Raw genomic sequence first — 25,895 nt, forward strand, 5'->3', positions numbered from 1 at the left:
ATGAGTGGAAAATCTCAAGTCTAAAATGGAAGCAGAAGCTTGTGATTTCAAAATATGTAACTTTAATGAACTAGAGATGCCTGTATTATTTTGGCTAAAAGCACTATTCCATAAATTAATCATGATCCATCTTTCTTTTTCAGATGAGAGTTTTCAAGCTTGCCAAATCTTGGCCAACCCTCAATATGCTAATCAAAATCATTGGCAACTCAGTAGGTGCCTTGGGAAACCTCACTCTAGTCCTCGCCATCATAGTTTTCATCTTCGCTGTGGTGGGCATGCAGCTATTTGGGAAGAGCTACAAAGAATGTGTCTGTAAAATTTCCAGCGACTGTGAGCTGCCACGCTGGCACATGCATGACTTCTTTCACGCCTTTCTTATTGTTTTCCGAATCCTCTGTGGAGAATGGATTGAGACTATGTGGGATTGCATGGAAGTGGCTGGACAGCCCATGTGCCTCATTGTTTTTCTGATGGTCATGGTCATCGGGAACTTAGTGGTGAGTAACAGGAATATAAGACTGAGGAAATACAATAGAGCATGTGTGATGTTTTTTTACTTTTAATTTTGTGAAAGTCACAGAGGTATGTGACAAAGACTCACTAATGTTACTTAGAAGGGATTCAGTTGTGTGTGTGTTTGTTAAAAGACTTGGAATGTTACTTAATGGCAGAAAGGTGTGCCTTAAAATGTTTATTTTGTCCTTACATTTCCTATTTTAGAAAAGACAAAATAATGCTGCTGAAAATTAGTTATTTGATATTGGATTTCAGTGTTATGCTCTCCTTGATGGAAACCTCAAGAGACTGCAAAAATAGGCCACAAGTTGCCAATTGCTGCACCTTTAAAAAAAATTCATCAGATTTTTTTTCAGTTTTGTTTGTAAAATATATTATTTCTTTAAACTCCCTCTTTAGATTTTATATATATATAAAATCTACACACACACACACACACACACACACACAAAGACACATATATATTGTACATCTTGGCACTAACGATATGTCCAAAAAGATGTACTCTCTCTGCAGAATGATTTCCAGAGCTTGGGGCAGGAACTTAGCAGAATAGGCTGTAGGCTTACATTTTCAGAGGTTTTACCAGTGTTTAAGGAGCAAAATGGAAAAGGCCAGCGCATAGCAGAATTCAATATGTGGCTAAAGGAATGGTGTAAAGGGGAAGGCTTTGGATATATTAGTCACGATGTCTGTAGCTGGTCCAATGAAAAGATGTACAAAAGAGATGGTTTGCATCCATCAAAGAAAGGGACTGAGTTACTCAGCTATAAATTCACAGATTTTCTGGAGGAAAATTTAAAATAAACAGCGGGGACAGTGAGTTAATTGATACAGAACATCCCTGTCCCCGACAATCTAAAATTATAGGGCTATCAGTGCATGTAACATACATTTGTGTGTGGACAAGAATATCAACCTTGCTGTCAAGCAAAATCAAGCTTCTAATAGCGAGTGCCACACAAAGTGCACTAACCAAATAGGTGGTAAGACAATAGGGGAACTCAGGCACCACACAGGATATGTAGAAAGTAAACACAGGGTCAGTCATAAAGGACTCAAATGTCTATACACCAATGCACAGAGTATGAACAGCAAACAGGGCGAACTAGAAATTCAGGTTAATAATGAGGGCAGATATGATATTGTTGCCATTACGGAAACATGATGGGATGAAACCCACAAAGGGAACACACAGCTAGAGGGATTTAAATTATTTAAAAGAAACAGACCAAATAAAAGAGGAGGTGGAGTTGCTCTCTATATAAGAAATAACTACATCTCTACAGAAATAACACAACAATGATGAAAACTGTCTTGAATGCATTTGGGTCAATATAAAAGGGGGGGGGAATGACATTGCCATAGGTGTATAATATAAGCCACCCAACCAAACAGAGGAAATAGATGAACTTTTTTATAGTCAGCTAACTAAGGTATGTAGGAAGCACATCACAATAGTAATAGGGGACTTTAACTACCCTGACATCAACTGGGAGACAAACTCTGCACCAAGTGGAAGATCAAACAGATTCCTGACAAACCTAGCAGACAACTTTGTCTCCCAAAAAGTAGAGAAGGGAACTAGGGGATTAGCCATTTTGGATCTAATTCTCACTAACAGAGATGAAATGATAGAAGGTTTTGAAGCCACAGGAACCTTGGGAGGAAGTGATTATGCAATATTGGAATTCAACATTATGGAAGCACAAACAGTAGAATACAGTCAAACTAGAGTCTTAGACTTTAAGAGAGCTAATTTCAATAAACTTAGAGAGGGCTTGGGAAGGATTCCATGGATGAGAATCCTCAAGGGGAAAACAACTCAAGAAGCTTGGGAAATTTTGAAAAGCGAGATAATAGAAGCCCAGTCTAGCATAATACCAACAAAGAGGAAAAATAACAGCTCTCAAAAGAAACCAGCATGGCTGCATAAAAAACTCTCTGATAAATTGAAAGATAAAAAGGACAAGTATAGAAAGTGGAAAGAGGGGCACATAACTAAGTCAGAATATCAGCAAATAGCCCGAGCCTACAAAGATGAAGCGAGGAAAGCTAAGGCTCAAAATGAACTAAGGCTTGCAACCAAAGTCAAAAATAACAAAAAAAAAGCTTCTTTCAACATGTAAAAAACAAGAAAAGGTGAAGGAAATGATTGCATTCTTTGACCAAGTGACAAAATTAGTGGATCAGAGGAATGCTGTGGATATAATTTACTTGGACTTCAGTAAGGCATTTGATAAAGTAGATCACAACCTACTACTTGATAAGATAGAAAAATGTGGCTTAGACAGCATCACCACCAGATGGATTTGTAGCTGGCTGACCAGCCATACTCAGCATGTGGTCCTCAATGGAACTGCATCTACATGGAGGGAAGTGTGTAGGGGGGTGCCCCAGTGCTCTGTTCTGGGCCCAGTGCTCTTCAACATCTTCATCAATGATTTGGATGAGGGGATAAATGGGGAACTCATCAAATTTGCAGACAACACCAAGATGGCAGGAATAGCCAACACTCCAGAAGACAGACTTAAGATACAGGAGGATCTGGACAGACTTGAACACTGGGCACTATTCTAACAAAATGAAATTCAATGGTGAAAAAAGTAAGGTTCTACATTTAGGCAAGAAAAACCAAATGTACAGGTATAGTATAGGGGTACCTTGCTCAATAGTAGTAACTATGAGAGGGATCTCTGAGTCCTAAATATGAGCCAGTATGTGCTACAGCTGCCAAAAAAAGTCAACATAGTGCTAGGCTGCATTAACAGAGGGATAGAATCAAGATCACTACCACTTTACAATGCCTTGGTAAGACCACACTTGGAATACTGCATCCAGTTTTGGTCACCACGATGTAAAAAAGATGTTGAGACTCTAGAAAGAGTACAGAGAAGAGCAACAAAGATGATTAGGGGACTGGAGGCTAAAACATATAAGGAACAGTTGCTGGAATTGTGTGTGCATAGCTTAATGAAGAGAAGGATGAGGGGGGATATGATAGCTGCCACAAAGAAGAGGGAGTCAAGCTATTTTCCAAAGTGCCTGAGGGCAGGACAAAAAGCAACGGATGGAATCTAATCAAGGAGAGAAGCAACCTAGAACTAAGGAGAAACTTCCTGACAGTTAGAACAATTAACCAGTGGAACAACCTGCCTCCAGAAGCAGTGAATGCCCCAACACTGGAAGTTTTTAAGAAGAGACTGGACAGCCATTTGTCCGAAATGGTATAGGGTTTCCTGCCTGAGCAGGGGGTTGGACTAGATGACCTCCAAGGTACCTTCCAACTTTATATACATACATACATACATACATACATACATACATACATACATACACACACACAATATACAAACACATATTTTTTATATATATAAAAATCTTCTTTATTATTGTGTTTTTGAAAATTTACTAAATGAAAGTGGCTGGATAGCATAATGGCCTTTGAATTAGGAGACCAGGTTCAAATCCCAGCTAATATCTATTTACCAATAGGGGTTCTTGGGCGAAGACCCCCTAACACTTCATTCGGCTACCTCAAAATATGAGAGTGACATGAACTAGGAAAGTCATGCTAGCTGGGAAGTCACCCGGATTAACAAGGTCCATGATAGATGTTGAAGAACCAGGACAATCTAATGATAAGTGGGCTACTGGAACAAGCCATACATGGATGAGACAGAGAACCTGGAACTGATGGAATGCTACCACAACAGACCTACCCAGAAGGGATATATGAAGCGTATGAGGGAACTATGGATAGAAAGAAGATCTGTGTCCACACTGAGAAACAGCTAGTTACCCAATCCTTCAACATAGTGAAGAAAAATTGCTATCACAACTGGAGACAGACTAACTACACATTACATCCCATACTCAAGAAGATCTGGAAAAACAAGTGGATGTGCAGCCAACACCTGAAGCTGGAACATCATTATCACTCTCTCCATTACAGAGCAATAACCTAGTAACAGCAAAAGCACCAACAGCAAAAATTGAACAATAATAAAAGGAAATATGGATAGCACTGGCTACCAGGCTAAAGAGATACACTCGAGAAGCAGAGGCCAAGATTATAAATGGCCTGTTCTCCAAATAACCATCCAAGGTGTACTCCCAACTACAGTGCAGTGCAACAGCAGAGTTACCAACAGCATAAAGTAAACATATGAGAGAAAGAGAAGACACCTAACACCAGTGGAAAATGGCTACAGGACCTGAGAACAGACCACAGCAATATTCCAGAATGGGGTCAGTCATCAGTACAGTAGCAGACATCCACAGCAGGTTAAGAGCTAGACAGCACCTGACCCAGATATGATCCATATGTACTAGCTAAAGAAACTCACAACAATGCATGAACCTCTAGCAGCACACATGAATCAGTTATTAGTAGCAGGCTCCCACCAGATTGGCTACTGCAAGGAAGGACAGTATTGATCATGAAAGATCCCCACTAGGGAACAGCACCATTCAATTACCAGCTGATATTTGCCTTATTGCAACATGGAAAGTCCTATCAGACATCAGAGCTGTCAAGATACAGAACCATGGTTGGCCAGTACATGACCACAGCATCAGGAACTACACCAGAGGTTCAAAACATAAATTGCTCATAGATAGAGCAGTCACCCAAGACTTAAGGTCTAGACAGATTTGAGCATAGCCTGGATTGACTAGTCTATGACTGAATGCCACACACATGGTCTGTGAATACCTGACACTAAACAAAATCAACAGGACTATAAGGACGTACCTCAGCTAAGCCACCCAAGAAAGCAGAACTCTTGAAACAGGCATTGTCTCAAAAGGAACTTTTATTAGGAGCTAGTGACAGCAGGGAATCAAGGCGAGATCTGAGAGAAAAACCCATGAAGTAATACATTAAAAGCAACATTCAATACTCCTCGCCCCAAGGTCCCAGTGTTCATTTGAATCCTAGCCAATCCACAGGTGGCTTCATGTTTTGGTAACCAGTCTTTTTGGCAGCCTCCTCAAGGTCTTTCTCACTTTCAATTTCTTCTGGCTCCAAGCGCAAACCATCTCTTAGATAAGGGTGAGACATTCCATCCCCTGGGGAAGGGCATCTCAGCATAAGTGCAAAGCATTCCCAAGGGCTCCTCTTCCCAACAGGGGGAATGGCAGGACACAAAGAAAATAGCAAATGGGTATACTTATAAAATATATTTCTTTGGGACCTGACATACGGACCCCCTAGAAAAATGGATAATCCAACTGTAAAACAGAAAAAGGGAAAGGGAGGAAAACAAATAGAACAACCACATTAATCAGACTTATCGGGATACTTTTCGTGAAAATGTTTAAGTAGTTTAGGAGTTCTAACGTGTTTTTTTATATACCCATTCATTTTGAGCAGAGGGAAGGTTTTTCCAAGCTACTAAATATTGAGTGGAACCATGGTGTTTGCGAGAATAGAAGATGTAGCGTATTTCAGTGTTGCTCCCCTTCCACCCATACCGGTATAGGCACGGGAGGGGTCGGAGGCCTAAGGGTAGACATAATCTCAGGTTTAAGTAAATTACAATGAAAGACAGGATTGATCTGTCTTAGGCTCTTAGGGAGTCTAGTTCTACAGTCACTAGGTTAATAATGCATTTAATGGGAAAAAGTCCTACAAATTTAGGCCTTAGCTTTTTTGAAGGCTGCAAGGTTTGAAAATATTTTGTAGAGAAATAAACTTTATCTCTAATCTTAAAAGGTTTCTACTCTACCCTCCTTTTATCAGCTTGGGTCTGATAGGAATTTCTGGCTTCATCAAATACTTTGCACACTACTGGCCAGATGTTTTGCAATTGTTTGATCCATTCCTATAAAGAGGGGATGTCAGGTTCTTTTGAGGGCAATTCTGGAATGGGGACAAATGTCTGCCCATTGGCAACCTGGAAAGGGGTATAACCAGTGCTCGAATGCACAGCATTATTATATACCACTTCTACAAAAGGCAACAGATCAATCCAATTATCTTGCTGATAGTTGATAAAGCACCTAAGGTATTGTTCTAGAACTGAGTTCAGTCTCTCTGTCCCCCCATTCATTTGAGGATGATGACTAGATGATAGCCATTGAATAGAACCCAAGAGGCCCAGAAAAGCTTTCCAGAACTTAGAAGTGAACTGAACCCCCCTGTCTGAAATGATGCATTGTGGACCCTCATGGAATTGGTGGATATGTTGCACAAACAGTTTAGCCAGCATTTTGGCTGTAGGGATCTTTAAGCAAGGGATGAAGTGGGCTTGTCTAGAGAACAAATCTGTAACCACCCAAATAACTGTACTCCCAGAACTTTCAGGAGCTCACAATAAAATCCATAGAGATCTCTCTCCAGGGTGCTGAAGGTCACCATTTGTAATAGTCCCGGTGTGTTCCCTTGTCTCTGCTTAGCTGCAGCACATGTGGGGCTGCTCGCCACATAACTTTCTATGTCCTTTTTCAAGGATGGCCACCAAAATTGCCTTTTTAGGAGGTGTAAGGTTTTTATGAATCCAAAATGTCCCACAATCTTTGAATTATGCCCAGCTTGCATTATTCTCAGTCTTAAGGTTGCTGGCACGTATCGTTTTTCCCCAACCCAGGCTAGGTCATTTTTGATTAAGCATAGGTTCTTATGACTCTGAAACCATTCATCAGTCTCTAGTGCTTTTTTGAAATCTTGGCATGTGGTTCAGTCTATTGGCATCATGGCCTTGCTTTGTGTTTGGGTAGTGACCAGCGCTGCAAATTGTTTAGGAGGCATAAATGGTTCAACTACTTTTGATTTAACACTGTTATATTGTGGCAATCTAGATAAGACATCTGCTAGGAAGTTCCTCCCCCCAGAGAGGTAATGGATTGTAATGGTAAATTGGTGGAAGTGTTGGGACCACCATGCCTGTTTAGGGGACAACTTCCTAGCGGTTTTCATTGCCTCCAGGTTCTTATGATCGGTCCACACTTGGAACGGTATTTTGCTCCGCTCTAGGAAATGTCTCCAGGTCTGAAGTGCCCATTGCACAGCATAGGCTTCCTTCTCCCAGGCTGCCCATCACTGCTCAGTCTCAGAGAGTTTTTTAGATGTATAAGCATGGGGTTGCAGTTGGCCTTCCTTGTTCCTCTGGAGCAGGACTGCTCCTACGGCCATATCACTAGCATCGGCTTGAGTGACAAAAGCTTTTGATTTCTTTTGGCTCCAAGCACAAACCCAGTCTCTTAAATAAGGGAGAGACATTCCATCCCCTGGGGGAAGGACATCTCAACATACAGTGCAAAGCATTCCCAAGGGCTCCCCCCCTCCCAACAGAATGGCAGGACACAAAGAAAATAGCAAATGGGTATACTTATAAAATATATTTCTTTGGGACCTGACAAGGACACTAAGGACCTTCCTCAAGAACTTAATGGGACTGTGGAAAAACAACACTAGAAATTGGAGCTGCCAATGTGAAGACCCAGAAGCTCCTCACAAAGGATGAAGGTTTCCACTGGAAGTCCAACATCTAGAGCAAGGGTAGGGAACCTTGGCTCTTTTATGACTTGTGGACTTCAACACCTGAATTTCTGAGTCAGCATGGCTGTTTCAGGAATTCTGGGTATTGAAGTCCACAAGTCATAAAAGAGTCAAGGTTCCCTACCCCTCAGCTAGAGACTATATACCATACAGAAAGAGGGTAGTCAGGGTTTGGTGAGTATCAAAACTGCTGTCATGGATGAAACCAGAAGTACTTCGGTAAGAGGGCATCCAAAGATGAGCAACTGAGAGACTGTCTGAGGCAGCAGCAGATGTGAGAGAAAGATCAAGTAGAGCAGGGGTGTCAAACTGCCGGTCCACGGGTCAAATGCATCATCCAGAAGCCCCGCCCACCACATTGCCGGCAATGGCAAAACCGACCCGATACATTGCGCAATGTCACGTGACGTCGCGAGTTTGACATGTCTGAAGTAGAGGAAGTGCCATGACAAAACAAGCCCCTGCGTGGGGTGTATCACTGGCAGCTCACTAGGATGACTGACATTGGGAAATTCTGCTTGTACCTAGAAAGGGCTGCACTGAAAGACAGCACAGAGGCACTGATCATAGCAGTACAAGAACAGGCACTAAACACCAGATCCATAGAAGCAGGTATCTACCATACTAGACAAGACCCAAAGTGCAGATTATGTAATAATGTGTGTGTGTTTGTGTGCACGCACATGTGCAGGTGCACATGTATGCACACCGCACACGTTTGAATCAATTTTTGACCCCTGGCAACTGCCTAGATAGGTCTCTGCAGTTTTCTTAGCAAGATTTCAAAAGTGATTTGTCATTGCCTCCTTCCTAGGGCTGAGAGAGAGGGAGTTGCCCAAGATCTAACAGTTAACTTCAGGTGTATGACAGGACTAGAACTCAAAGTCTCCCAGTTTCTGTCTTGACGCCTTAACCACTTTGCAAAATTGGCTCTAATAATGCTGCATGTTAAAGTATACTGTGTTGTATTGATTGAAAATTTTAAAAGCAAGCAAATGTGCAATAGTAGCTACAATAAACAGTATAATATGAATTATAGTAAAGCATTGTGTTAAGAGAAACCCAAACTTTGGATGAGATACAAGTCCATGTATTATCATCATTATTATTATGCATGGATGGTTTCCAACTTGAATTTTGTATTGGATTTGTGTTTCAAATATGAAGCTATTTTTGATAGTATTTGCATATCCCATTAATTCCCACTGCTGCATCTAACGGATACTTCTGACTTTAAATCTGAAGTATTAAATTTGCAAAGAATTAAACAAATTCCACTGGTTTGCCACTTGGTCTTCCCATCTTATTGGAAACAGGAAGGCAAAGATATATTTTCAATCCTGAATTACCTCTCAGTTTGCAAAAGAAGGATGTGATTTTTGCCAGATTTTCAATCTACTTGCATGCACTTTCTTATAATAAAAAACATTCACTTCCAGTCTTAGGAGCATGCTTATTTGCTTGCAAATGTTTTATTACCCAATTAGATAATATCATCAGTGTTAATCAGAATGGGGTCTACTCTCTGATTATATACGGTAGCTTGCATTGCCAGTGTTAGTGGTCTTGTGGTTTTCTCCTCAGTAGTTCTTGATTGGGGTTTTGTCTTTTGCTTGATTATTTGTCTGGAGCTCCCTGCTTATTTGGATGTTGGCAACAATACCCCACTCCCAGACTCTTTACCATGAGCATGGCTTTTAATACACCAGTGGGTACAATTCTGAGCAAACTATTTTATTAGAGGAACCTCTGCTTTTAGTTTCTAGCAATGCTTATAGCCGGGGTCTTCAATCTTGGCCCTTTTATAACTTGTGGATGTCAGCTCCCAGAATTCCTCAGCCAGGCACGCTGGCTGAGGAATTCTGGGAGTTGAAGTCCACAAGTCATAAAAGGGCCAAATTTGAAGACCCCTGGCTTATAGAGTTTAGGAGCAGCCTAGAGGCAGTACTGTGAGAGAAGCTACCGGTAATCCTAGAGGATGATGCTTTGCTTTGTAGCATAATAACTTTCTATTTAGCTTTAATAAAAAGATCTCAAAAAATGAAAGAGACAGGCATATACCAATGGAGGCATCTACACACATAAGCAAATATAGAAACAAACATTTCAGAAGTAAATATAAAAAACTGTTTCCCTAAAAGTAATCACAGCAAAATCTTGAATTTGCTGTTCTAGGTATTGGCCTTATTAATGTTGCATCAGTCCTTTGTGATGCATGAAACAGCCCCTGGGAAGACTGTGAAAAGAAGTGAAGATTACTCAAAACAAATTCCCAAAGATAGATTCAGCTGCAGTACATACCATGAACTCAATGTGTGAATAAGAAGTATTTACCTAAAAAAAATAAAAATCAAAAATAAAGATCTGTGATCTGCATGTACTCATTGACGAAGCAGAAAGGTCTATGGCTCCATTATAAATCCTCTTTCATTCTCTTTTCTTTCCTGAAAAAAAGAAAATATACCCTACAATCCCCCTAATTTTAATGTTAGAAGTGTAAGCAATCAGGTATCAGTGTTGCTGCTCAACACCCTACAATTGCTAGGTTCTGATTCTTTTTCTGCCAAGAGTTTCCCCCCCCCCCATACAAGTTATTACTAGATTCAAATATGGTTGATTTATTTTAAATCAAAACACATTTTCTCTATGGGAAAATAAGCAAATGGAAATGTAATTTAGGCAAAGAAGTTAACAAAGAGAAAGCCTCTCCACAATACTAAATAATTCCATTTGCATGCATGTGACTTCCAATCTCCAATTCTGTTATCTCTCATCTCAAGCCAAGTATTTTTCATATTAAGAATGTTGTAGATTGATCTAAGAAACTTAGTATATTTTGGAGTCTCTTAAACTAGCTATCTTTTTCTACTTATGCAGGTTTCAGTACCTACATCATGATTTATGAGATTTATAAGAGTGAAAGCCCCAATGTTACAGGTATTAATGATAACCAGCTATAAGTAGTATTTAAAAGAAGCCTCTGAGCTTAAAGGAAACCAAAAGAGTTTATATAAAGGTCCTAGTTAAGTCATGAGGCATAAGACATGTGTAAATAGCCATGACCTTGAATATCAGCAAAATCCCTTCTCAAATGTATTTCTGGCAAGATAGAAGCACAAACATCAACAGCTGTGAGTGGGCAGGAAGCAGGCTTTTCACAGCAAGCACATTCCACTTTTTTGCTGATGTTACTGTACCGGCATACCAGTCCTAAGGGTTTTTATGATAAGAAAATAGTGGGAATGTACAGAAGAGGGTTTTACTTTTGGTAAAATATGGCAAACCAAAAGCAAGATCGCAAATTCAAAAGAACTTTTTTTTTTTACTGGAGCAAACAGATTCAGCATCCTGTTTCCAACAGAAGTCAGACCGATGACCACAAAAAATCCCAAAGTAGATCATGCAAACTCCCCTTAAGGGCTGTTTGACCTTAAGAATTGGTATTCATGGAACATGGCTTGTGAATATTGGAGGATCTTCTTATTTGTCATGGCTAAAAGTAGCTGAATCACTAGAAATTTGTCTAATCCCATTACGAACCCATATATGATCATGACTATCACTCATCTTTTGGCAATAACTCTTGTAAATTAATGATATATTGTATGATGAAAAGCTTCCATTTTTCCTGGTATGAACTGTTGCTATACCACAATCACTAAATTCTGAAGTCCAAAACTGGCTATTGCTCATCAGATTTATTTCATGAGAGAAGAACTTTCTCTCCTTTCCCTACTTTTTTCTTTGGCCTCTCCCAGATCATCAAGGTTGCCATCATTCTAAAAATTTTAGGAACCCATAAGCCGTCACAGGTTTTTCTCCAGATGACCAATTTCAACATGCAAAATAGTGCAAATAATAACTCTTTCACATGTATAGGTCTTGTGTGTCATTGTGATTTAGCAATCACTACATTGGGTTATCTCATAATATTATTTGCCAAACTGAGCAAGTGCTTTTCCATCATTTTTTCAAAGATGAACAAATATTTTAATATGTTTTTTGCTTATTGAATGTAATAACCTTGAATCAAGCAAGAGTAAATCAAGTTAGATTTTATATTCTTACCATTATACAAAACTGAAGAAAATATTGGTTTCTTTAGGGCAGGGGTGTCAAACTCAATTTCACTGAGGGCCACATCAGCATTATAGTTGCCCTCAAAGGGCCAGTTGCTGTTCCCTTTTTCCCCTCAGGCTTGCCCCACCAACATCTCTCCTTCCTATTATATTCTCTTCCCCCCACCTCACTCCTCTTTCCTGCCAAAACCCTCCTTTTATATCCTCTCCTCTCTCCCCCAGGCATTCACTCACTGCCCGGCTGGCCTTTTCACACAGCACTCATCAGCTGCATGTGCTCATTCAGGCATCCCCAGCATCCCCACAACTCCAACTGACTCTCTGCCTGAAGACTGCTTGTGGCTGTCGACCATCCCCAGGTCACCAGAAGCCCCAATCAGCTGGAGCCACGCGGAACCTCAGCAGAGCCCCAGCAACACTGCAGCTCCAGCTGACTCTCCCCTGAGCCTCTCTGGCACTGCTGCCACTTCAGCTCCCCCCCCCCTACATACTCAATCACTTCCTCCTACTAGTCCACTTGGAGCAAGATCTAAAGATATCACTGGCTGGATCTGGCCTGTGGGCCTTGATATGTCTGCTTTAAGGTTTTTAACTTGGGGAGACATTTGCTATAGTTTTCTTTCCATCTTCCTCTGGACACTGTCTAAGAAGCAGATCATTAGGAAGGGATTATTTTATTTATTTTAAATATCCATATCCATAAGTTATCTGTTTTACTGGCTTTTACTGTACAGCATGTTTTTCACAATTATCAGAAAGTAGGCCATATAGAACTGTTACACTATTGATGTAACAGTGTAATACAAATAGGTTATGCCTCAAGACCTAGATGTGTTTTAATGTAACCAACCTGCCACAAAGTTCCTGGCTGACAAATTGATAAATAAAATAAGGATCAGACTTTGGCCTTATATGCAAAGAATAACATCCTGTTAAAATTTCAGGAAATGCTTGGATAAACTAAAGGTTTGGAGTAACAATAGCATCTTTGGAAACAAAACAAACTGTTGTAATACACCATATACTTATTTTGCATGATTTATGGCAAGATATTTTTTTTTTACATTTCTTCCCGTTATCTTTATTTTTCTTAAACATTGTGAATTGGCTGGCAGAACCTATCCTTGATTATTTCCTTGTCTTGTGGTCAAAACATCAGCACTTGGGACAAAGTCCCCACTTCAGAGCATGTGAAAGCCTTCTGAATAAATTTTTAAGTGATATTTGCTTTTGTCTTTTTAGGTACTCAACCTATTTTTAGCTTTACTGCTTAGCTCCTTCAGTGCTGATAGCCTGGCAGGATCTGATGATGATAATGAGATGAACAATTTGCAAATTGCAATTGGCAGAATCACCCGAGGGATTGATTTTGTAAAGAAACATGTCCTCCTGCTGCTTCACAGAGAACTGAAAGAGAAAGCAGAGCTATCATCTGAGGAACCAGATGACAGTAAAAAGGAGAACTTTGTTCTCAACCACATGGACACTCTCAACCATGTGGACACAGGCCAGGATTTCAAGTCTGAATACATGGATGGAATAGTAAAAAAAGAGCAACTCATTGATGAACTGGACCAAATGAACTTCATTAATAATCCCAACCTGACCATAAATGTACCTATAGCATCTGAGGAGTCTGATCTTTATGATGAAACTGATACAGGTGAAGAAACTGCTGATGACACCAAGGTAAGCTCTTTTCCAAAGAGGTTAGTGCAGAGATGCAGCTGGTTGGAACTGTTCGAAACATATCCACATTCAGGATCTTTTGATGAGACTATTCTCAGAACTGTTTGTCCAAAAGGTAGGTTGTCTGTCATTACCAATTGCATTATGCATTGGAGACAATTCTAAAACAATTTCTGTTCACAAGGTATGTAGTTTTATGGAGGGAGTGAAACTGGGTAGAAGAAAAATTGAACGAGTAGTACTTGAGAGAAAAAATTAAAGGAGATTATGTCAAGCTACTTCTCTACAGTGGCAACATTTCCAAACATACAGTACATTTTGGTAATGCCATTTTTTACATAACTCCTCTTACAGCCTTTAAAAAATATCTGCCGTTTTTCAAATGCATCATGTGATGATGATTATTAACTTCTTATATCAGTATGCTGCTTACATGGAGAAAATCTATTTATGTAGTCACTAGGACTCAAAAATGGCTACATAATCACATTATTGGTATCTCTTGGTTGGTGGGTTATATGCAACAGTATGATGATTTACAAGGGAACCTCTAGTTGAGAAATTATTCTTTGGTTGTAATTTATATATATAAATAATATTGTATTAATTTTCTACATTTATAATTGATAAGTGCTTAGTAAACAACATGTTGTCTGGGTCCATTTATTTTACTTAATAATACACATTAAATTCCTAATCTTTATCCCGTTTTTCCAGCCATTGATAAAATACATACCATATTTGAAAATATTCTATGTCTTCTTTTTCTTTAATCTTCAGTGTTAATCTGTCCATTTCTGAACAGTCCAATGTTTTCTTGATTAACTCTTTTTCAGATGGTGTTTCTTCATTTTTCTAATACTGAACAAATACAATCCTTGCTGCTGTTAATACATGCAACATTAAATATATACTTTCTTTAGCATATTTTCCTGATAATATACCTAATAAAAATAGTTCTGGTTTAAAATCTACATGTTTTCTTAACATCTTTTCTAGCCAGATATATACTTTTGTCCAATTTTTTTTTCCTTTAGGGCACGTCCACCAAAGATGCCTGGTTTTTATTACACTTCCAACAGTTACTAGACATGTTTTTAAACATTTTTGCTAATCTTGCAGGTAGTAAGTGCCATCTATAAAACATTTTATATACATTTTCTTTATAAGCAGTTACCATTGTCAATTTATAATTTCTTTCCCATTTTTCTAATTCTATATTGTGCCCAAAATCTTTTGCCCATGTTATCATTGTTTCTTTCACTTGTTCATCTTCCATTTTTAAATTTAATAGAAAATTATACAGTTTCTTAATCAGCTTTTCTTCTGAAGTCAACAGCATCTGATCAAATATTGTCTGGTCTTTATAAAAACCATGTATTTTAGCATCATTCTCATATCTCAATTGTATTTGCAATTGAGGCCACCATGATAAATCAATACCCTGATCTTCCAACTCTTGTTTAGATTTTAATTTCCCTTCAGTATTCAAAATATCTTTATAGGTTACAATTTTCTCAAAATTAGTTAAGTTTGGGTGAACAAAAGCTTCCATTGTTGAAAGCCATCCTGGTATTTTCATATAAAATTTAGCTTTTATCTTTTCCCATACTAAAAGTAATGTATTTCTTAACATAGTGATTTTGGAAGTATCTATGAATTTTATTCTTCCCATACCATAGAAAGAAAGGCATGCCATCCTAATTGTAAATCATGTCCTTCTAAGTATAATCTTTTATGTCTAAGGGTTATCCATTCTTTTAGCCATGTTAAAGCACATGTTTGATAGTATAAGACCCAATCCGGTAAACCAAATCCTCCATTTTCTTTAGATTCTTGTAGCACTTTTAATCTAATTCTGGCTTTCTTCCCTTACTAAATACATTTCAAAATCAATGTGTTTAGATTGTCGAAATTTTTTTTCTCTATTTTTATGAGTACTCTTTGAAATAGGAAAAGCAGTTTTGGTAAGATATTCATTTTTACAATAGCAATTGAGATATATTTTTCAAAGTGGGCCAAAATCTCATTTGTATTGCACTCTTGAACTTAGCAGGAAATGCTGAACATAATGTGGGTGTTGTTAAAGTAACCTAATATGCTTTTTTTTTCTCCTAGCAAAACGTGTTATGTGAATGTCATGATTAAATAATATAATAATGGGCAGCAAAAGTCAATATACAGGAGCCTATTTAATTATGATATAAAATAGATTGAGAACATAAGAGAGGAGTGTAGGAAAGAGCATGAATTAAATGAAATGGAAGAAAAATTGGTATACTTTGTGTTTGTGAAGCTAAGAGAAAGGTGAATAGTGTAACTGATCTTGAACAATGAGGTTGATGGATACATGATGGAAGTGAAGGTGAAACTTTAATTATGAATGAAGGGATTAAAGGGTGCAATTTTTTTTTTAAAAAAAACCCTATATATTGATTATTATCTAGTTGTAGTGAGTACAAACAAATTCTTAGATTTACGATAGCTATACCATTTCGGACAGCCATTTGTCCGAAATGGTATAGGGTTACCTGCCTGAGCAGGGGGTTGGACTTGATGACCTCCAAGGTCCCTTCCAACTTTTATTATTATTATTATTATTATTATTATTATTATTATTATTATTATTATTATTATTATTATTATTATTATTATTATTATTATTATTATTATTATTATTATTATTATTATTATTTAGAACACCTTACACCCTGCAGGGATACTTTTAACACCATCAGATAGCTGCAGAGATGGACTGCAGAATTTTGAAGGAACATGACTAGGGAAAAAAGGTTATTCTATTAGAAAGACTGAAAGAATGCATCTTTTTTTCACCTAGTGTCAGAAAAGGATCTTAGGAGGAAAGTGGACATGGGGAAAAAATGGAAAGAAGTGATAAAAATCTAAAGTGAAAGTTGAGTGTCCTGACTAAAAGGTAGAATAAGTCACCAGTAGAATAAATGGAAATATGATAAAAGAAAAAAAAAGATGTGGAACTGTCTAAAATGACCACTTATGTTTGTGAATTCACCAAATAGGATGTATGATAAGGGATCTTTGGTGCAATTAGGAAGAAGTTTGGATGAGGAAAAACACTTTAAAAAAATACTGCAGAAATGTGGATAAAAGGAAGATATTGTACAGTATAATAAGTCTAGCAACAAAAGAATAGTTGTAATGTATAGTGTTAAAGAAAGCAAGACTAAAAGAGACAGAAATAATGTAATACTGATCTTGCTGATTTTCATTCTTAAAAGGTTTTAAAAGTCAGCTTAAATGAAATGGCCAGTGCACCATTTATAAATAAAAATGTTTTACCATCTTTTATCATCCTGCTGCAACTTGATCCTGAGCTCATGCCCATCTTTAATCAAGCACACTCCAGTCTTTCTCACCAGCATCTCGCTAGGCATCTTTTCGGTCCCTCTGTATGGCAGAGCTGAATCTGCAATATAGCCCTGGAACTGCCACCAGGCTGCTGAGGAAAAAACCTGAAGTGACCATTTTATTAACGCATTAACATATTTTAATAAAAGTCATAACCTGCCTTTTCATCTCACTTCACCAATTGCATAGACTGGCCAGAATGAAGTAGAATTTAAATTGGGGTGAGGAAGGAGGGGAGAAGGGAGAGGAAGATAGGCCAGTTATTCAGAGGCTATCAGAGGCAGGTTAAATGGGAAATAGACTTTTTAAATTGTAAGCTTTTTAGAATCAAGCATGTGAGATGAGCAGCTATATAAATTGAATGAATGGATGAACAAATGAATGAATGAGTAAATAATTGCAAGTATCTTATCAATTAACAATCGTACTGTATTAAAAACCCATTGTGTTTGCTGAGACTTTGTGAAATTGCTGAAATCTCTTGATGTTTGTGAGTTTAAGAATTTCTCACCCAATGGTGTTGTAAATGATGTCTACTTTTCCAAAACTGTCTCTTTGCTGTTCCAAAATAGACATATAAAGTGTTCTAAGAATCTGAAATCTGTTGCTACTACTTTGTTCTTGTTTTGAGCTCCAATTTCAAATTTGTATTCATCAATTGTTTTATGTAAGATTTGTCTCATTTGTCCTACATAGAATCCAGAGGGGTATTGCTGGCAGATTACAGCATATATCACATTAGAGGAAAAGTATGTGAAGGTATTTCAAACCTCATTTGTGTCCCCCTAGTGCAGGGGTGTCAAACTCAATTTCATTGAGGGCCGCATCAGTATTGTGGTTGCCCTTGGGGGGGGCGTGGGTGTGTGGCCAGAGTGGGTGCGGTCTACTGGGTGGGCGTGGAATGGAGTGGGTGTGGCCTACTGGGTTGGTGTGGCCAGCTCTACATCATCTGAGTCAAGGGTGCCTGTGGGGACCTGGGCAGGAGTGGGATAGATCTGAAGGTCTCTGGCAGAAGGGGATGGGACCAGGGCAAATGCCAAGGCATGGTCCACTGGAGGAGCCTCACTGTTCCTCTCAGACTATGTGGGGGGGGCTTGATGGTGGTGCGGGCTGCCGGGAGCCCTGGACAGCAGAGGTCAAATGCCCAGCCTGGCCCTCGAGCACCTGCAGCACCAAACCCAGCCCCACTTCCCCAAGGGGGCACCCAGCTGCACTTACCTCCTCCTCAAGGGTGCTGCTGCTGTGCTTATTCTCCTTACCCAGGTTGCTCATGATGGGTACGAGGGCGAAGTCAGAGGGAGACCCATTCCCTCTCCATGGGAGGAGACCTGGCTTTGTATCCAAATCTTCCTTAGCAATAGGATGGGAGACCTCCAGGATAGGCCAGGAGGAGGGGGCAAGGGGATGGTGAAAAGGCAGCAGGGCAGGACTAAGGCAGGATTTCCCTCAGACCCTCCCTCTCCTTCTTTCCTTCTTTCCTTCCTTCCTTCCTAAGTACAGAGTGATGGGAAAATATTTGAGATGAGGGAGGAAGAAAAACAGGCAAGAAACACAGCTGGGGAGGTGTCACCCTTCATGAGGAATGAAGAAATGCACCATCACCTCGAAGTGGCCAGCACATGGCCCTCACCTACTTCACATATCTGGCTTGGTGGGCTCTGGGGGAGGGGATGCCATGAGCAGCGTGAGAGTTAATGTTACCTGCGCAATGCCGTCCAGCCCCCAGCCTGCCTGGTTTCAGCAGGCAGTGAGGCACTCTCCTCATAGTGCCGAGAGGCTGAGCCAGGCGGTGCAAAGCTCGCTGTTGAAACTGGGCAGGCCGGGAGCTAGGCAGCATTGCGCTTCTCATCAGATTCGCACCACCTGGCTCAGTTCTTGGCGCTGTGAGGAGAGCGCCCCGCTGCCTGCTGAAACCCCTCCCCAGAGCCCATCAAGCCGGATATGTGAAAAAGGCGAGGGCCATTTGTTGGCCACTTCTGGGCAATGGTGCATTTCTTCATTCGTCACAAAGGGTGACACCTCCCCAGCATGCACCCAGGGGGTGGGACCGACGCAGCAGGGGCTGGTTCCTCGCTATTTCCAGATGGCCTTGTAGAGCTAAGACTGAATGTGTTTCAGCATAGATGGCCACCACAAAATTGTACATTGGCTCCCGGCCGGCTGTTCCCTCACTGTTTCCAGGATGGCTTCGCGGGCCACATGAAACCACTTCGTGGGCCGCATCCGGCCCCCAGGCCTTGTGTTTGACATGTCTGCCCTAGTGCTTTTCTTGTAGATGTTGGAGCAAGATAGATACCTGGATCTGTTACTAGACTGGTTTCTATAATTCCATCAGATTTTCGAAATTGGCTATTCCTATTTCTAGCCAACAGAGCTGTCTCTATATCCAATTCTGATATCCTAGACCTCCTTCCTCCCCACGTCTTTTTTAACCTGCACCTAACTTCTACCTTTAACCTGCACCTATCCAAACAAACTAGTCTTCTAACTAGCATACATTCCCATTACATTTTTACACTTTCATACCAATATCCATTCCTTAACTTTTTTCCTGTTTTCTCAGTTCACTCTTGGCTGATGAAAGCAGGAATCTTCCTCTCCTGCCCTCCAGGAGGTCCTCCTTCTTAAGTCTGAGTTTCAACCAGACTACCCTGATCCTGGGTATTGTTTCAGTGATGATGCTCTCAGTGACAATCCGACCAATTACTTTTTAACTACCACTGAGTCAATATATTTCTGTGCCACCCAGCTTAGATGTTAATGAATCACATTTTTCTTCTTTCCTGACAGTTTATTACTTCCTTTTTCTTTCTCACAATTGACATGTTTACTTTTTGTCTGCTTTTCTCTCTGGTCCAAACCTCTTTAATCCAGCTTTGCCCTCTCCTTAGTTTTCTTGCCATGCTACAACTCCATAAACTCTTCAGTAATTCCAAAATTCCTATCAACAGCAGCCCTCCAACCACCTTCTTTCATCATCTCTTTCTTCTAACCATTATATTTTCCTAGTTGTTTTTTAACAGTCAACTGACTGCTTCCAGCCTGCTTCACTGTCATTTTTTGCCCACTGCATGGTATATTAATATGAACACTTGCCAGCTTTAGTGGAAAGTCATAATGTTTAGAACTCCCTTCTTTTTTAGTACCTGATTTTTCTCTTATCTCCCAGGAACTAGGGCATAATACATAATACTCAGTTACCATTAGTCCACACAAAGAGACTCACAAAATTGGTAGGGGGTGGAGGGCTAGCTACTCTTCTTGATACTCCATTCACTCAAAGCAAGGCAGGAGCCAAAGAAAAATTGTAGTGGGCTCCTGACCAGTGACATATTTTAGGCTTCCATAACAGTAGATGGCATATTAAGGATGCTTTCTAGGTTCCAATGTAAGATTCTAATTGGATAACAATGAAATGGGCACCGAAAGAGACTGAAGAGTCTCAGACTCTGCAAATAAGAAGACAATCATATAATTAAGGAGATAAGAAGAATGAATAAGAAAGTGTTACATATCAAGGCAACACGAATCCTTGAGCCAAATGGGAGTGGTAAAGAAAAAGAATTATTTTCTGATAGAAATGAAAAAATCATATTTCTTGGATGTCAGGCTATAACAGCAAGCCTTTATGTCTGCTGTTATCATAACCAGAATAGGTTATCATCAAGACCATAGAAATAACACTATTCAGAGAATTTGGATCCAAAGCATAAACAAACATTCAAAAATAAAATAACTGAACTGTAGAATTGAAGAAGGGATACTTGTTGAGAAGATTATAGCTTAAAAAGGGAAGTAAAATCCTGGAACGAATATAAAAGTAGTGAAGAAGCATAGCATGGAATACTTTGATGATGATGAGAATCTAGATGATATAATCAATGTCCATCCAAGTAGAGGGGAAATCAGGGTAGCAGCAACAAAGAGAAAAATAAACTTTATAGATTCCAGCCATAGTCACTTCACAATTTTTCCTAGGGTATCAATTCAGTCTTAAAATACCAGAAATGTTTGCATAGAGAGCCCACCACCCAAGGCTTATAATCACATGGTCAGAGATGATCTCCTATGTAATCTTAATACTGGATCACATTAAAGTAGATTCAGCAAGTTTTTTTTATTCATAGGTTCCTCTGTTTTTCCCCTTTTCCCAGTCATTTATAATTTAAACTTGAAAAATTATGCATACTGATGAATTTGCATCATCATCATCCAGACAAGCTTTTATTTTATTATCCTGTTCTCCAGGATGTCTTTGAAGTATGGAAGTATGTAGACTTAGGTACTTCCATACACAATGTCACTGCAGATTTTAAAATGATGATTGTAAAAACACAATTATTAAACTATTTTGCAAATAAGGGTATAATATTTCAGAAGCTGGTGGGACAAATCTCTTTCTCAGAATTGTTTTTTTCTAGTGCCTTTGAGGGAATGGGAAATCTGCATTTTACTCCTGAAAAAGAGAGACACTGAGAATTGGGATAGCTATCGGCAATTTGTGATAAGGAAAACCATCTTCTGCACATGCATACATTTCTATTAATATTCCATAACATGGCAACTTCTCCTATCATATGTGCCTCTTTTTTCCCTCCTCTTTCTTTCTCTGATTTGCTTGATGACTGCTCTTGTAGTAGAAGAGCAAGTGAGATGAGCAGAATTTAGAATATTCAGATGCTTTGCATTGTTAATAGATCTGTTTTCCCAAATGGTATCAAGGTAGGAGAACTTATGCAGACTAATTTTGTTGGCCAAACATTAATATATAGACAATGGATATTTGTAAGACCAGTAGGGCATAAATCATTTTAGCCAGGATGATTCCAGAAACTTCAAGTACAGCAAATTCTGAACTAAATATAAAAATTACTTCACACCATAGACAGTCATGTGAGGCTCTTCCATAGCTTACAGTTTTATTTGGCTGCTAATTGTCAGGCACAAAGAATCAGGACTATTCATAAGGTTGCAACATAGAAGATTTATTCAAGCCTATATACAAGAATCATGTCAACTAAACTTTGACATTAAATTGGTGCTAATGAAATTCAGGAAGGGTTAGAGTTGGAGTTCATGTGGGAATGCAATGGCTCTAAGCTGATGACCCATTTAACTCTGCCCCCCTCCAGCTCTGCCTGCTCTTCTCTTACATCAATATAAAACTGTATTGAAAAATGTGAGATAGTTAAACAGAAAACAATCTCTTGCAACCAGAGGTGAAATCCAGTTCTAGTGCCAATATGATTGAGAATGCTTTAGCTATGGATTCCCATAAAATACTATTAATTCCCTATCACATCTATGCTTGTGAAATTTCCAAGCATATATGGCTGACTTCTATGAGAAAGAGAGTGCCAAAGTAGATAGGCAGTTAACCTAGTAAGTTGAGATCAGTGCCTCTGTATATGTCTAATACACTCATCTTTTTGGTAAAGATTTTCCTCCTACTTTGGCATATATTCCGATATGTACTCTTGAAGCCAATGGATATACAGATAAATTCACACATCACACATGGATGTTATTTCTTTTTGCTAATATTTTTATGGTAAATTGTTTTTTTATTAAAATCCATATGCTCAATTTGATTTCACAAATAGACAAATATATTTGAAACTGAGATCCTTAAGTTATCTTTAAACTACAAAGGGAACTCTTAGCTAGTTATGTTGGGAGTACTAGAAGTTGAAGTTGAACAAAATATGGAAAGTTTTAAGTTCTGTGTCCATACTATTTTCTAAGCATAGTGCAATTTATTCAAAGTTGATTTTGGTTTTACAAATATATGTGCATAAATTCTTTGCATAAAAGCTAGAGGATTTGGGAGCACTGATTCTGATGTATAGAGATACTGTATTATTTTTAAAGTTCTTGACTGAATAATTCTTGGTTCTGAATGTTTACAAATGTGGTTGGGATGTATTGAAATAGTCTTTATTATATCAGCTACATATTTCATAATGGTCCATCTAATTGTTTTGACCATTGACATACATTGGGTCAATATGTTGCTATTCTCAACTGGGCTGATGGGTGATGCTGAGTTAGGAAATGTAGTTGATGTTTTCAAAACTTTGGTAGCAGAAGGACCATAGTTCAAACAACATAGACAATGATAGGATCTAAAATTAATTAAATAGATGCCTAAAGATTTTATCTCTTAAAATGCTGTAAACCCCCAAATTCTGGAGCAGGTTTTAGGCCTGGACACTCAGGAGGGCTCAGGGCAACCATAATATTAGTATTGCTGGATGTTGTGAGTTTTGGATGTCAGCAATTAAAAGTAGAATATATAGAGAAGAATCCTTTTCAGTAAATTATAAGCCAGCTGTCAGATATAAATGCCCTCCCAACATCTGGAGCATTTAAATAGAAATGATGGGAATTTTAGGAGATACCAAATTGAAGACGCTGCTGTGTGATTAATATGTGTCCCTGTTTTCAATGTCATGGTTTACAGTAAATGATGATAAATAAAACAGTCATGAACATTTATAGACTGTTTTTTCCTGAGCTACGAAGAGCCTATGATCAGTTTCCTGCACATGTAAGCATCAGTGCTTGAAATTTAGGAGATAGGAATTCCAAATCAGACACTCCAGCATATCCTGAAGCCTCAGTATTCTCTGAATTTAGAAAAAAAGCTCAGTTTGGGAGCTTCTTTCGTAATGTCAAGGCTCAGGAGTAGAAGAGCAAACTTCCTAAATATAAAGAGAAGCTAAAAGCTTTTTAAGAAGCACATTATCAATGATGCAGCTGATAGCAGATTTCCCATAGAGTAATGGGAATAGGACTGTATTAAAGCGACACCTAGCGGCACATTTTAAATAAACAACAACAAATAAGACTTGTATGCACAATTATTTATAGTTTATCCCACATATATCCTCCTTCCCTTAAAACAGGTATACTTAAACATTAGTATCAATTATACAATTGAAACTCTGTAATTAAAATGACACCTTTCCTAACATTCTACCATGTTATTTGCTCCAAGAATTTCATTTATTGTAAACTAAAAAGACCAGGTTCAGTAAGTATATAATTTGATAGACTATGAATCAACTAAAAAAGAGATATAAATTTAGCAGAACATTAGTAAGTAGCTGCATTGTAATAAACTTGAGCCATCATACTCCTTGTAGTCTTATTTGTGCCTGCCAAAATTTATTTCCTTCCTTCCTCCCTCCCTCCCTCCCTCCCTGGATATTTATTTGTTTTATAGGTACAGATTTTTATCTTGCCACAATTTTTTTCATTTTATTGCATGCTGATTATAGTTTCACAATAAACATGATAGAATTAAAACAACATGCAAGCAAAAAAAAAAACAAATAAAGGAAAGAAAAATAATAAGAACAACAAGACTTTCAGATTGTAGGTATATGAAGGTTCTTTGAAAAAGTTTATTTTTTAATAACTCACCAAAAATTCCAGGGAGGGGGCCATGCTGATTTCAGTGAGGAGACCACACTGCTACAGAGAAGCAACACCTGTATTATCTAATACATTTGGTTGCATATGATTGGAGGACATAATCCTATGGGTATCCAGGTCCCAAGTCATTAAAGACTTTTACAGTATAGGTTAACATTTAAAATTGAACTTGGAACAGTACTAGTAATCTGTTTCAGCCTTACAATATAAGTGTAATATTCTCCCAATGCCAGGGACCAGTTAAGACATGGGCCACCATACTCTGAATTAATGATAATTTCCAAGTAATTTTAGAAGCAGCCCAGGCAAAGCACATTGCAGTAATTTAAGTGGTGAATCATGTTGCTAGGTCCTCTTGTAACAGGTAAGGATGCAATTGGTACACCAAAGAGAACCCCATGTACAAACAACAAGTCCATCCTGTTTGTATTCAGTTTGAGTCTATTCAAATGAGTTCCAGTCATTATCCATTCATCAGAGTAGAATATCAACAGCATTTCCCGACAGCCTAGGCTAGCACTGTAGATTATACTCAATGTATCACAGTCTCAAAAGCCACTGAGAGTCAAAAAGACAAAGACAGATGTACTACCACTATTCTGGTTCAAAAACAGATCACCCAGGAGAACAATCAATGCCATCTCAGATTCACATCCAAAAATTGAACCCAGACTGAAAAGTTTCAAGATATTTGGAAAATGTCACTGAAGGAAGGAGAAATCATCAACAGTTAGCTATTTCTCATGGGTACAATTCAGAAAATATTGTTTTGCAATCTGCTTCTGAGTTAAATGGCTGGGAGTTAAGGGATACCATCAAGTTCACATTCATAATGCAGCCTTTTAAGAGCATAAAGTTCAACCAAGCCTTATTTCTTAGGCTTATATGTTAAATAACTAGTTTGGGGAATTTTTTTTTATTATATTGGAAATATTAAGACCTGTTAGAACCCTCATTTTGTAATTCTCTGTGCTTTAGTTGTCGGGTTCTGCCATTTTCCCAGGGGGGAGGAGGAGGGGGAAAAAGGGGCTTGTATTTGTAGTGCATGCTTCCTCTATTTGCTTTGATGTACCCTCTTCGGGGTGTGAATGGAATGCCTCAGGGCCATCTGCCTTATCTCGGTGTGGAGGGAAGAAACTGCAAAGAACTGAGAACCTTGGGAGGGGTGCTTTATCGGCTCATTTTCCACGGCTCATTGTCACCTATGGATTGGTCTGTTTGAGCCGACTGGACGGACAGTTGGGATGGGGTTTCTATTTCACAGTTTTACCTATTGA

The 25,895-nt window shown here is 38.8% G+C and overlaps 1 protein-coding gene across 1 annotated transcript in view; it reads left to right on the forward strand.

Moving 5' to 3' along the window:
• LOC107302374 (sodium channel protein type 4 subunit alpha) overlaps nucleotides 1-25,895 on the forward strand; it is a 121,809-nt gene that overhangs the window by 51,870 nt on the left and 44,044 nt on the right. The window contains exons 15-16 of the mRNA XM_029287219.1: nucleotides 144-500; nucleotides 13,345-13,791. Of these exons, the coding sequence (XP_029143052.1) occupies nucleotides 144-500; nucleotides 13,345-13,791 (804 nt within the window). The remainder of the gene's footprint in view (nucleotides 1-143; nucleotides 501-13,344; nucleotides 13,792-25,895) is intronic.

Source organism: Protobothrops mucrosquamatus, unplaced genomic scaffold, assembly GCF_001527695.2.
Source record: "Protobothrops mucrosquamatus isolate PMUCROS unplaced genomic scaffold, P.Mucros_1.0 scaffold_257, whole genome shotgun sequence".
NCBI lineage: Eukaryota > Metazoa > Chordata > Lepidosauria > Squamata > Viperidae > Protobothrops > Protobothrops mucrosquamatus.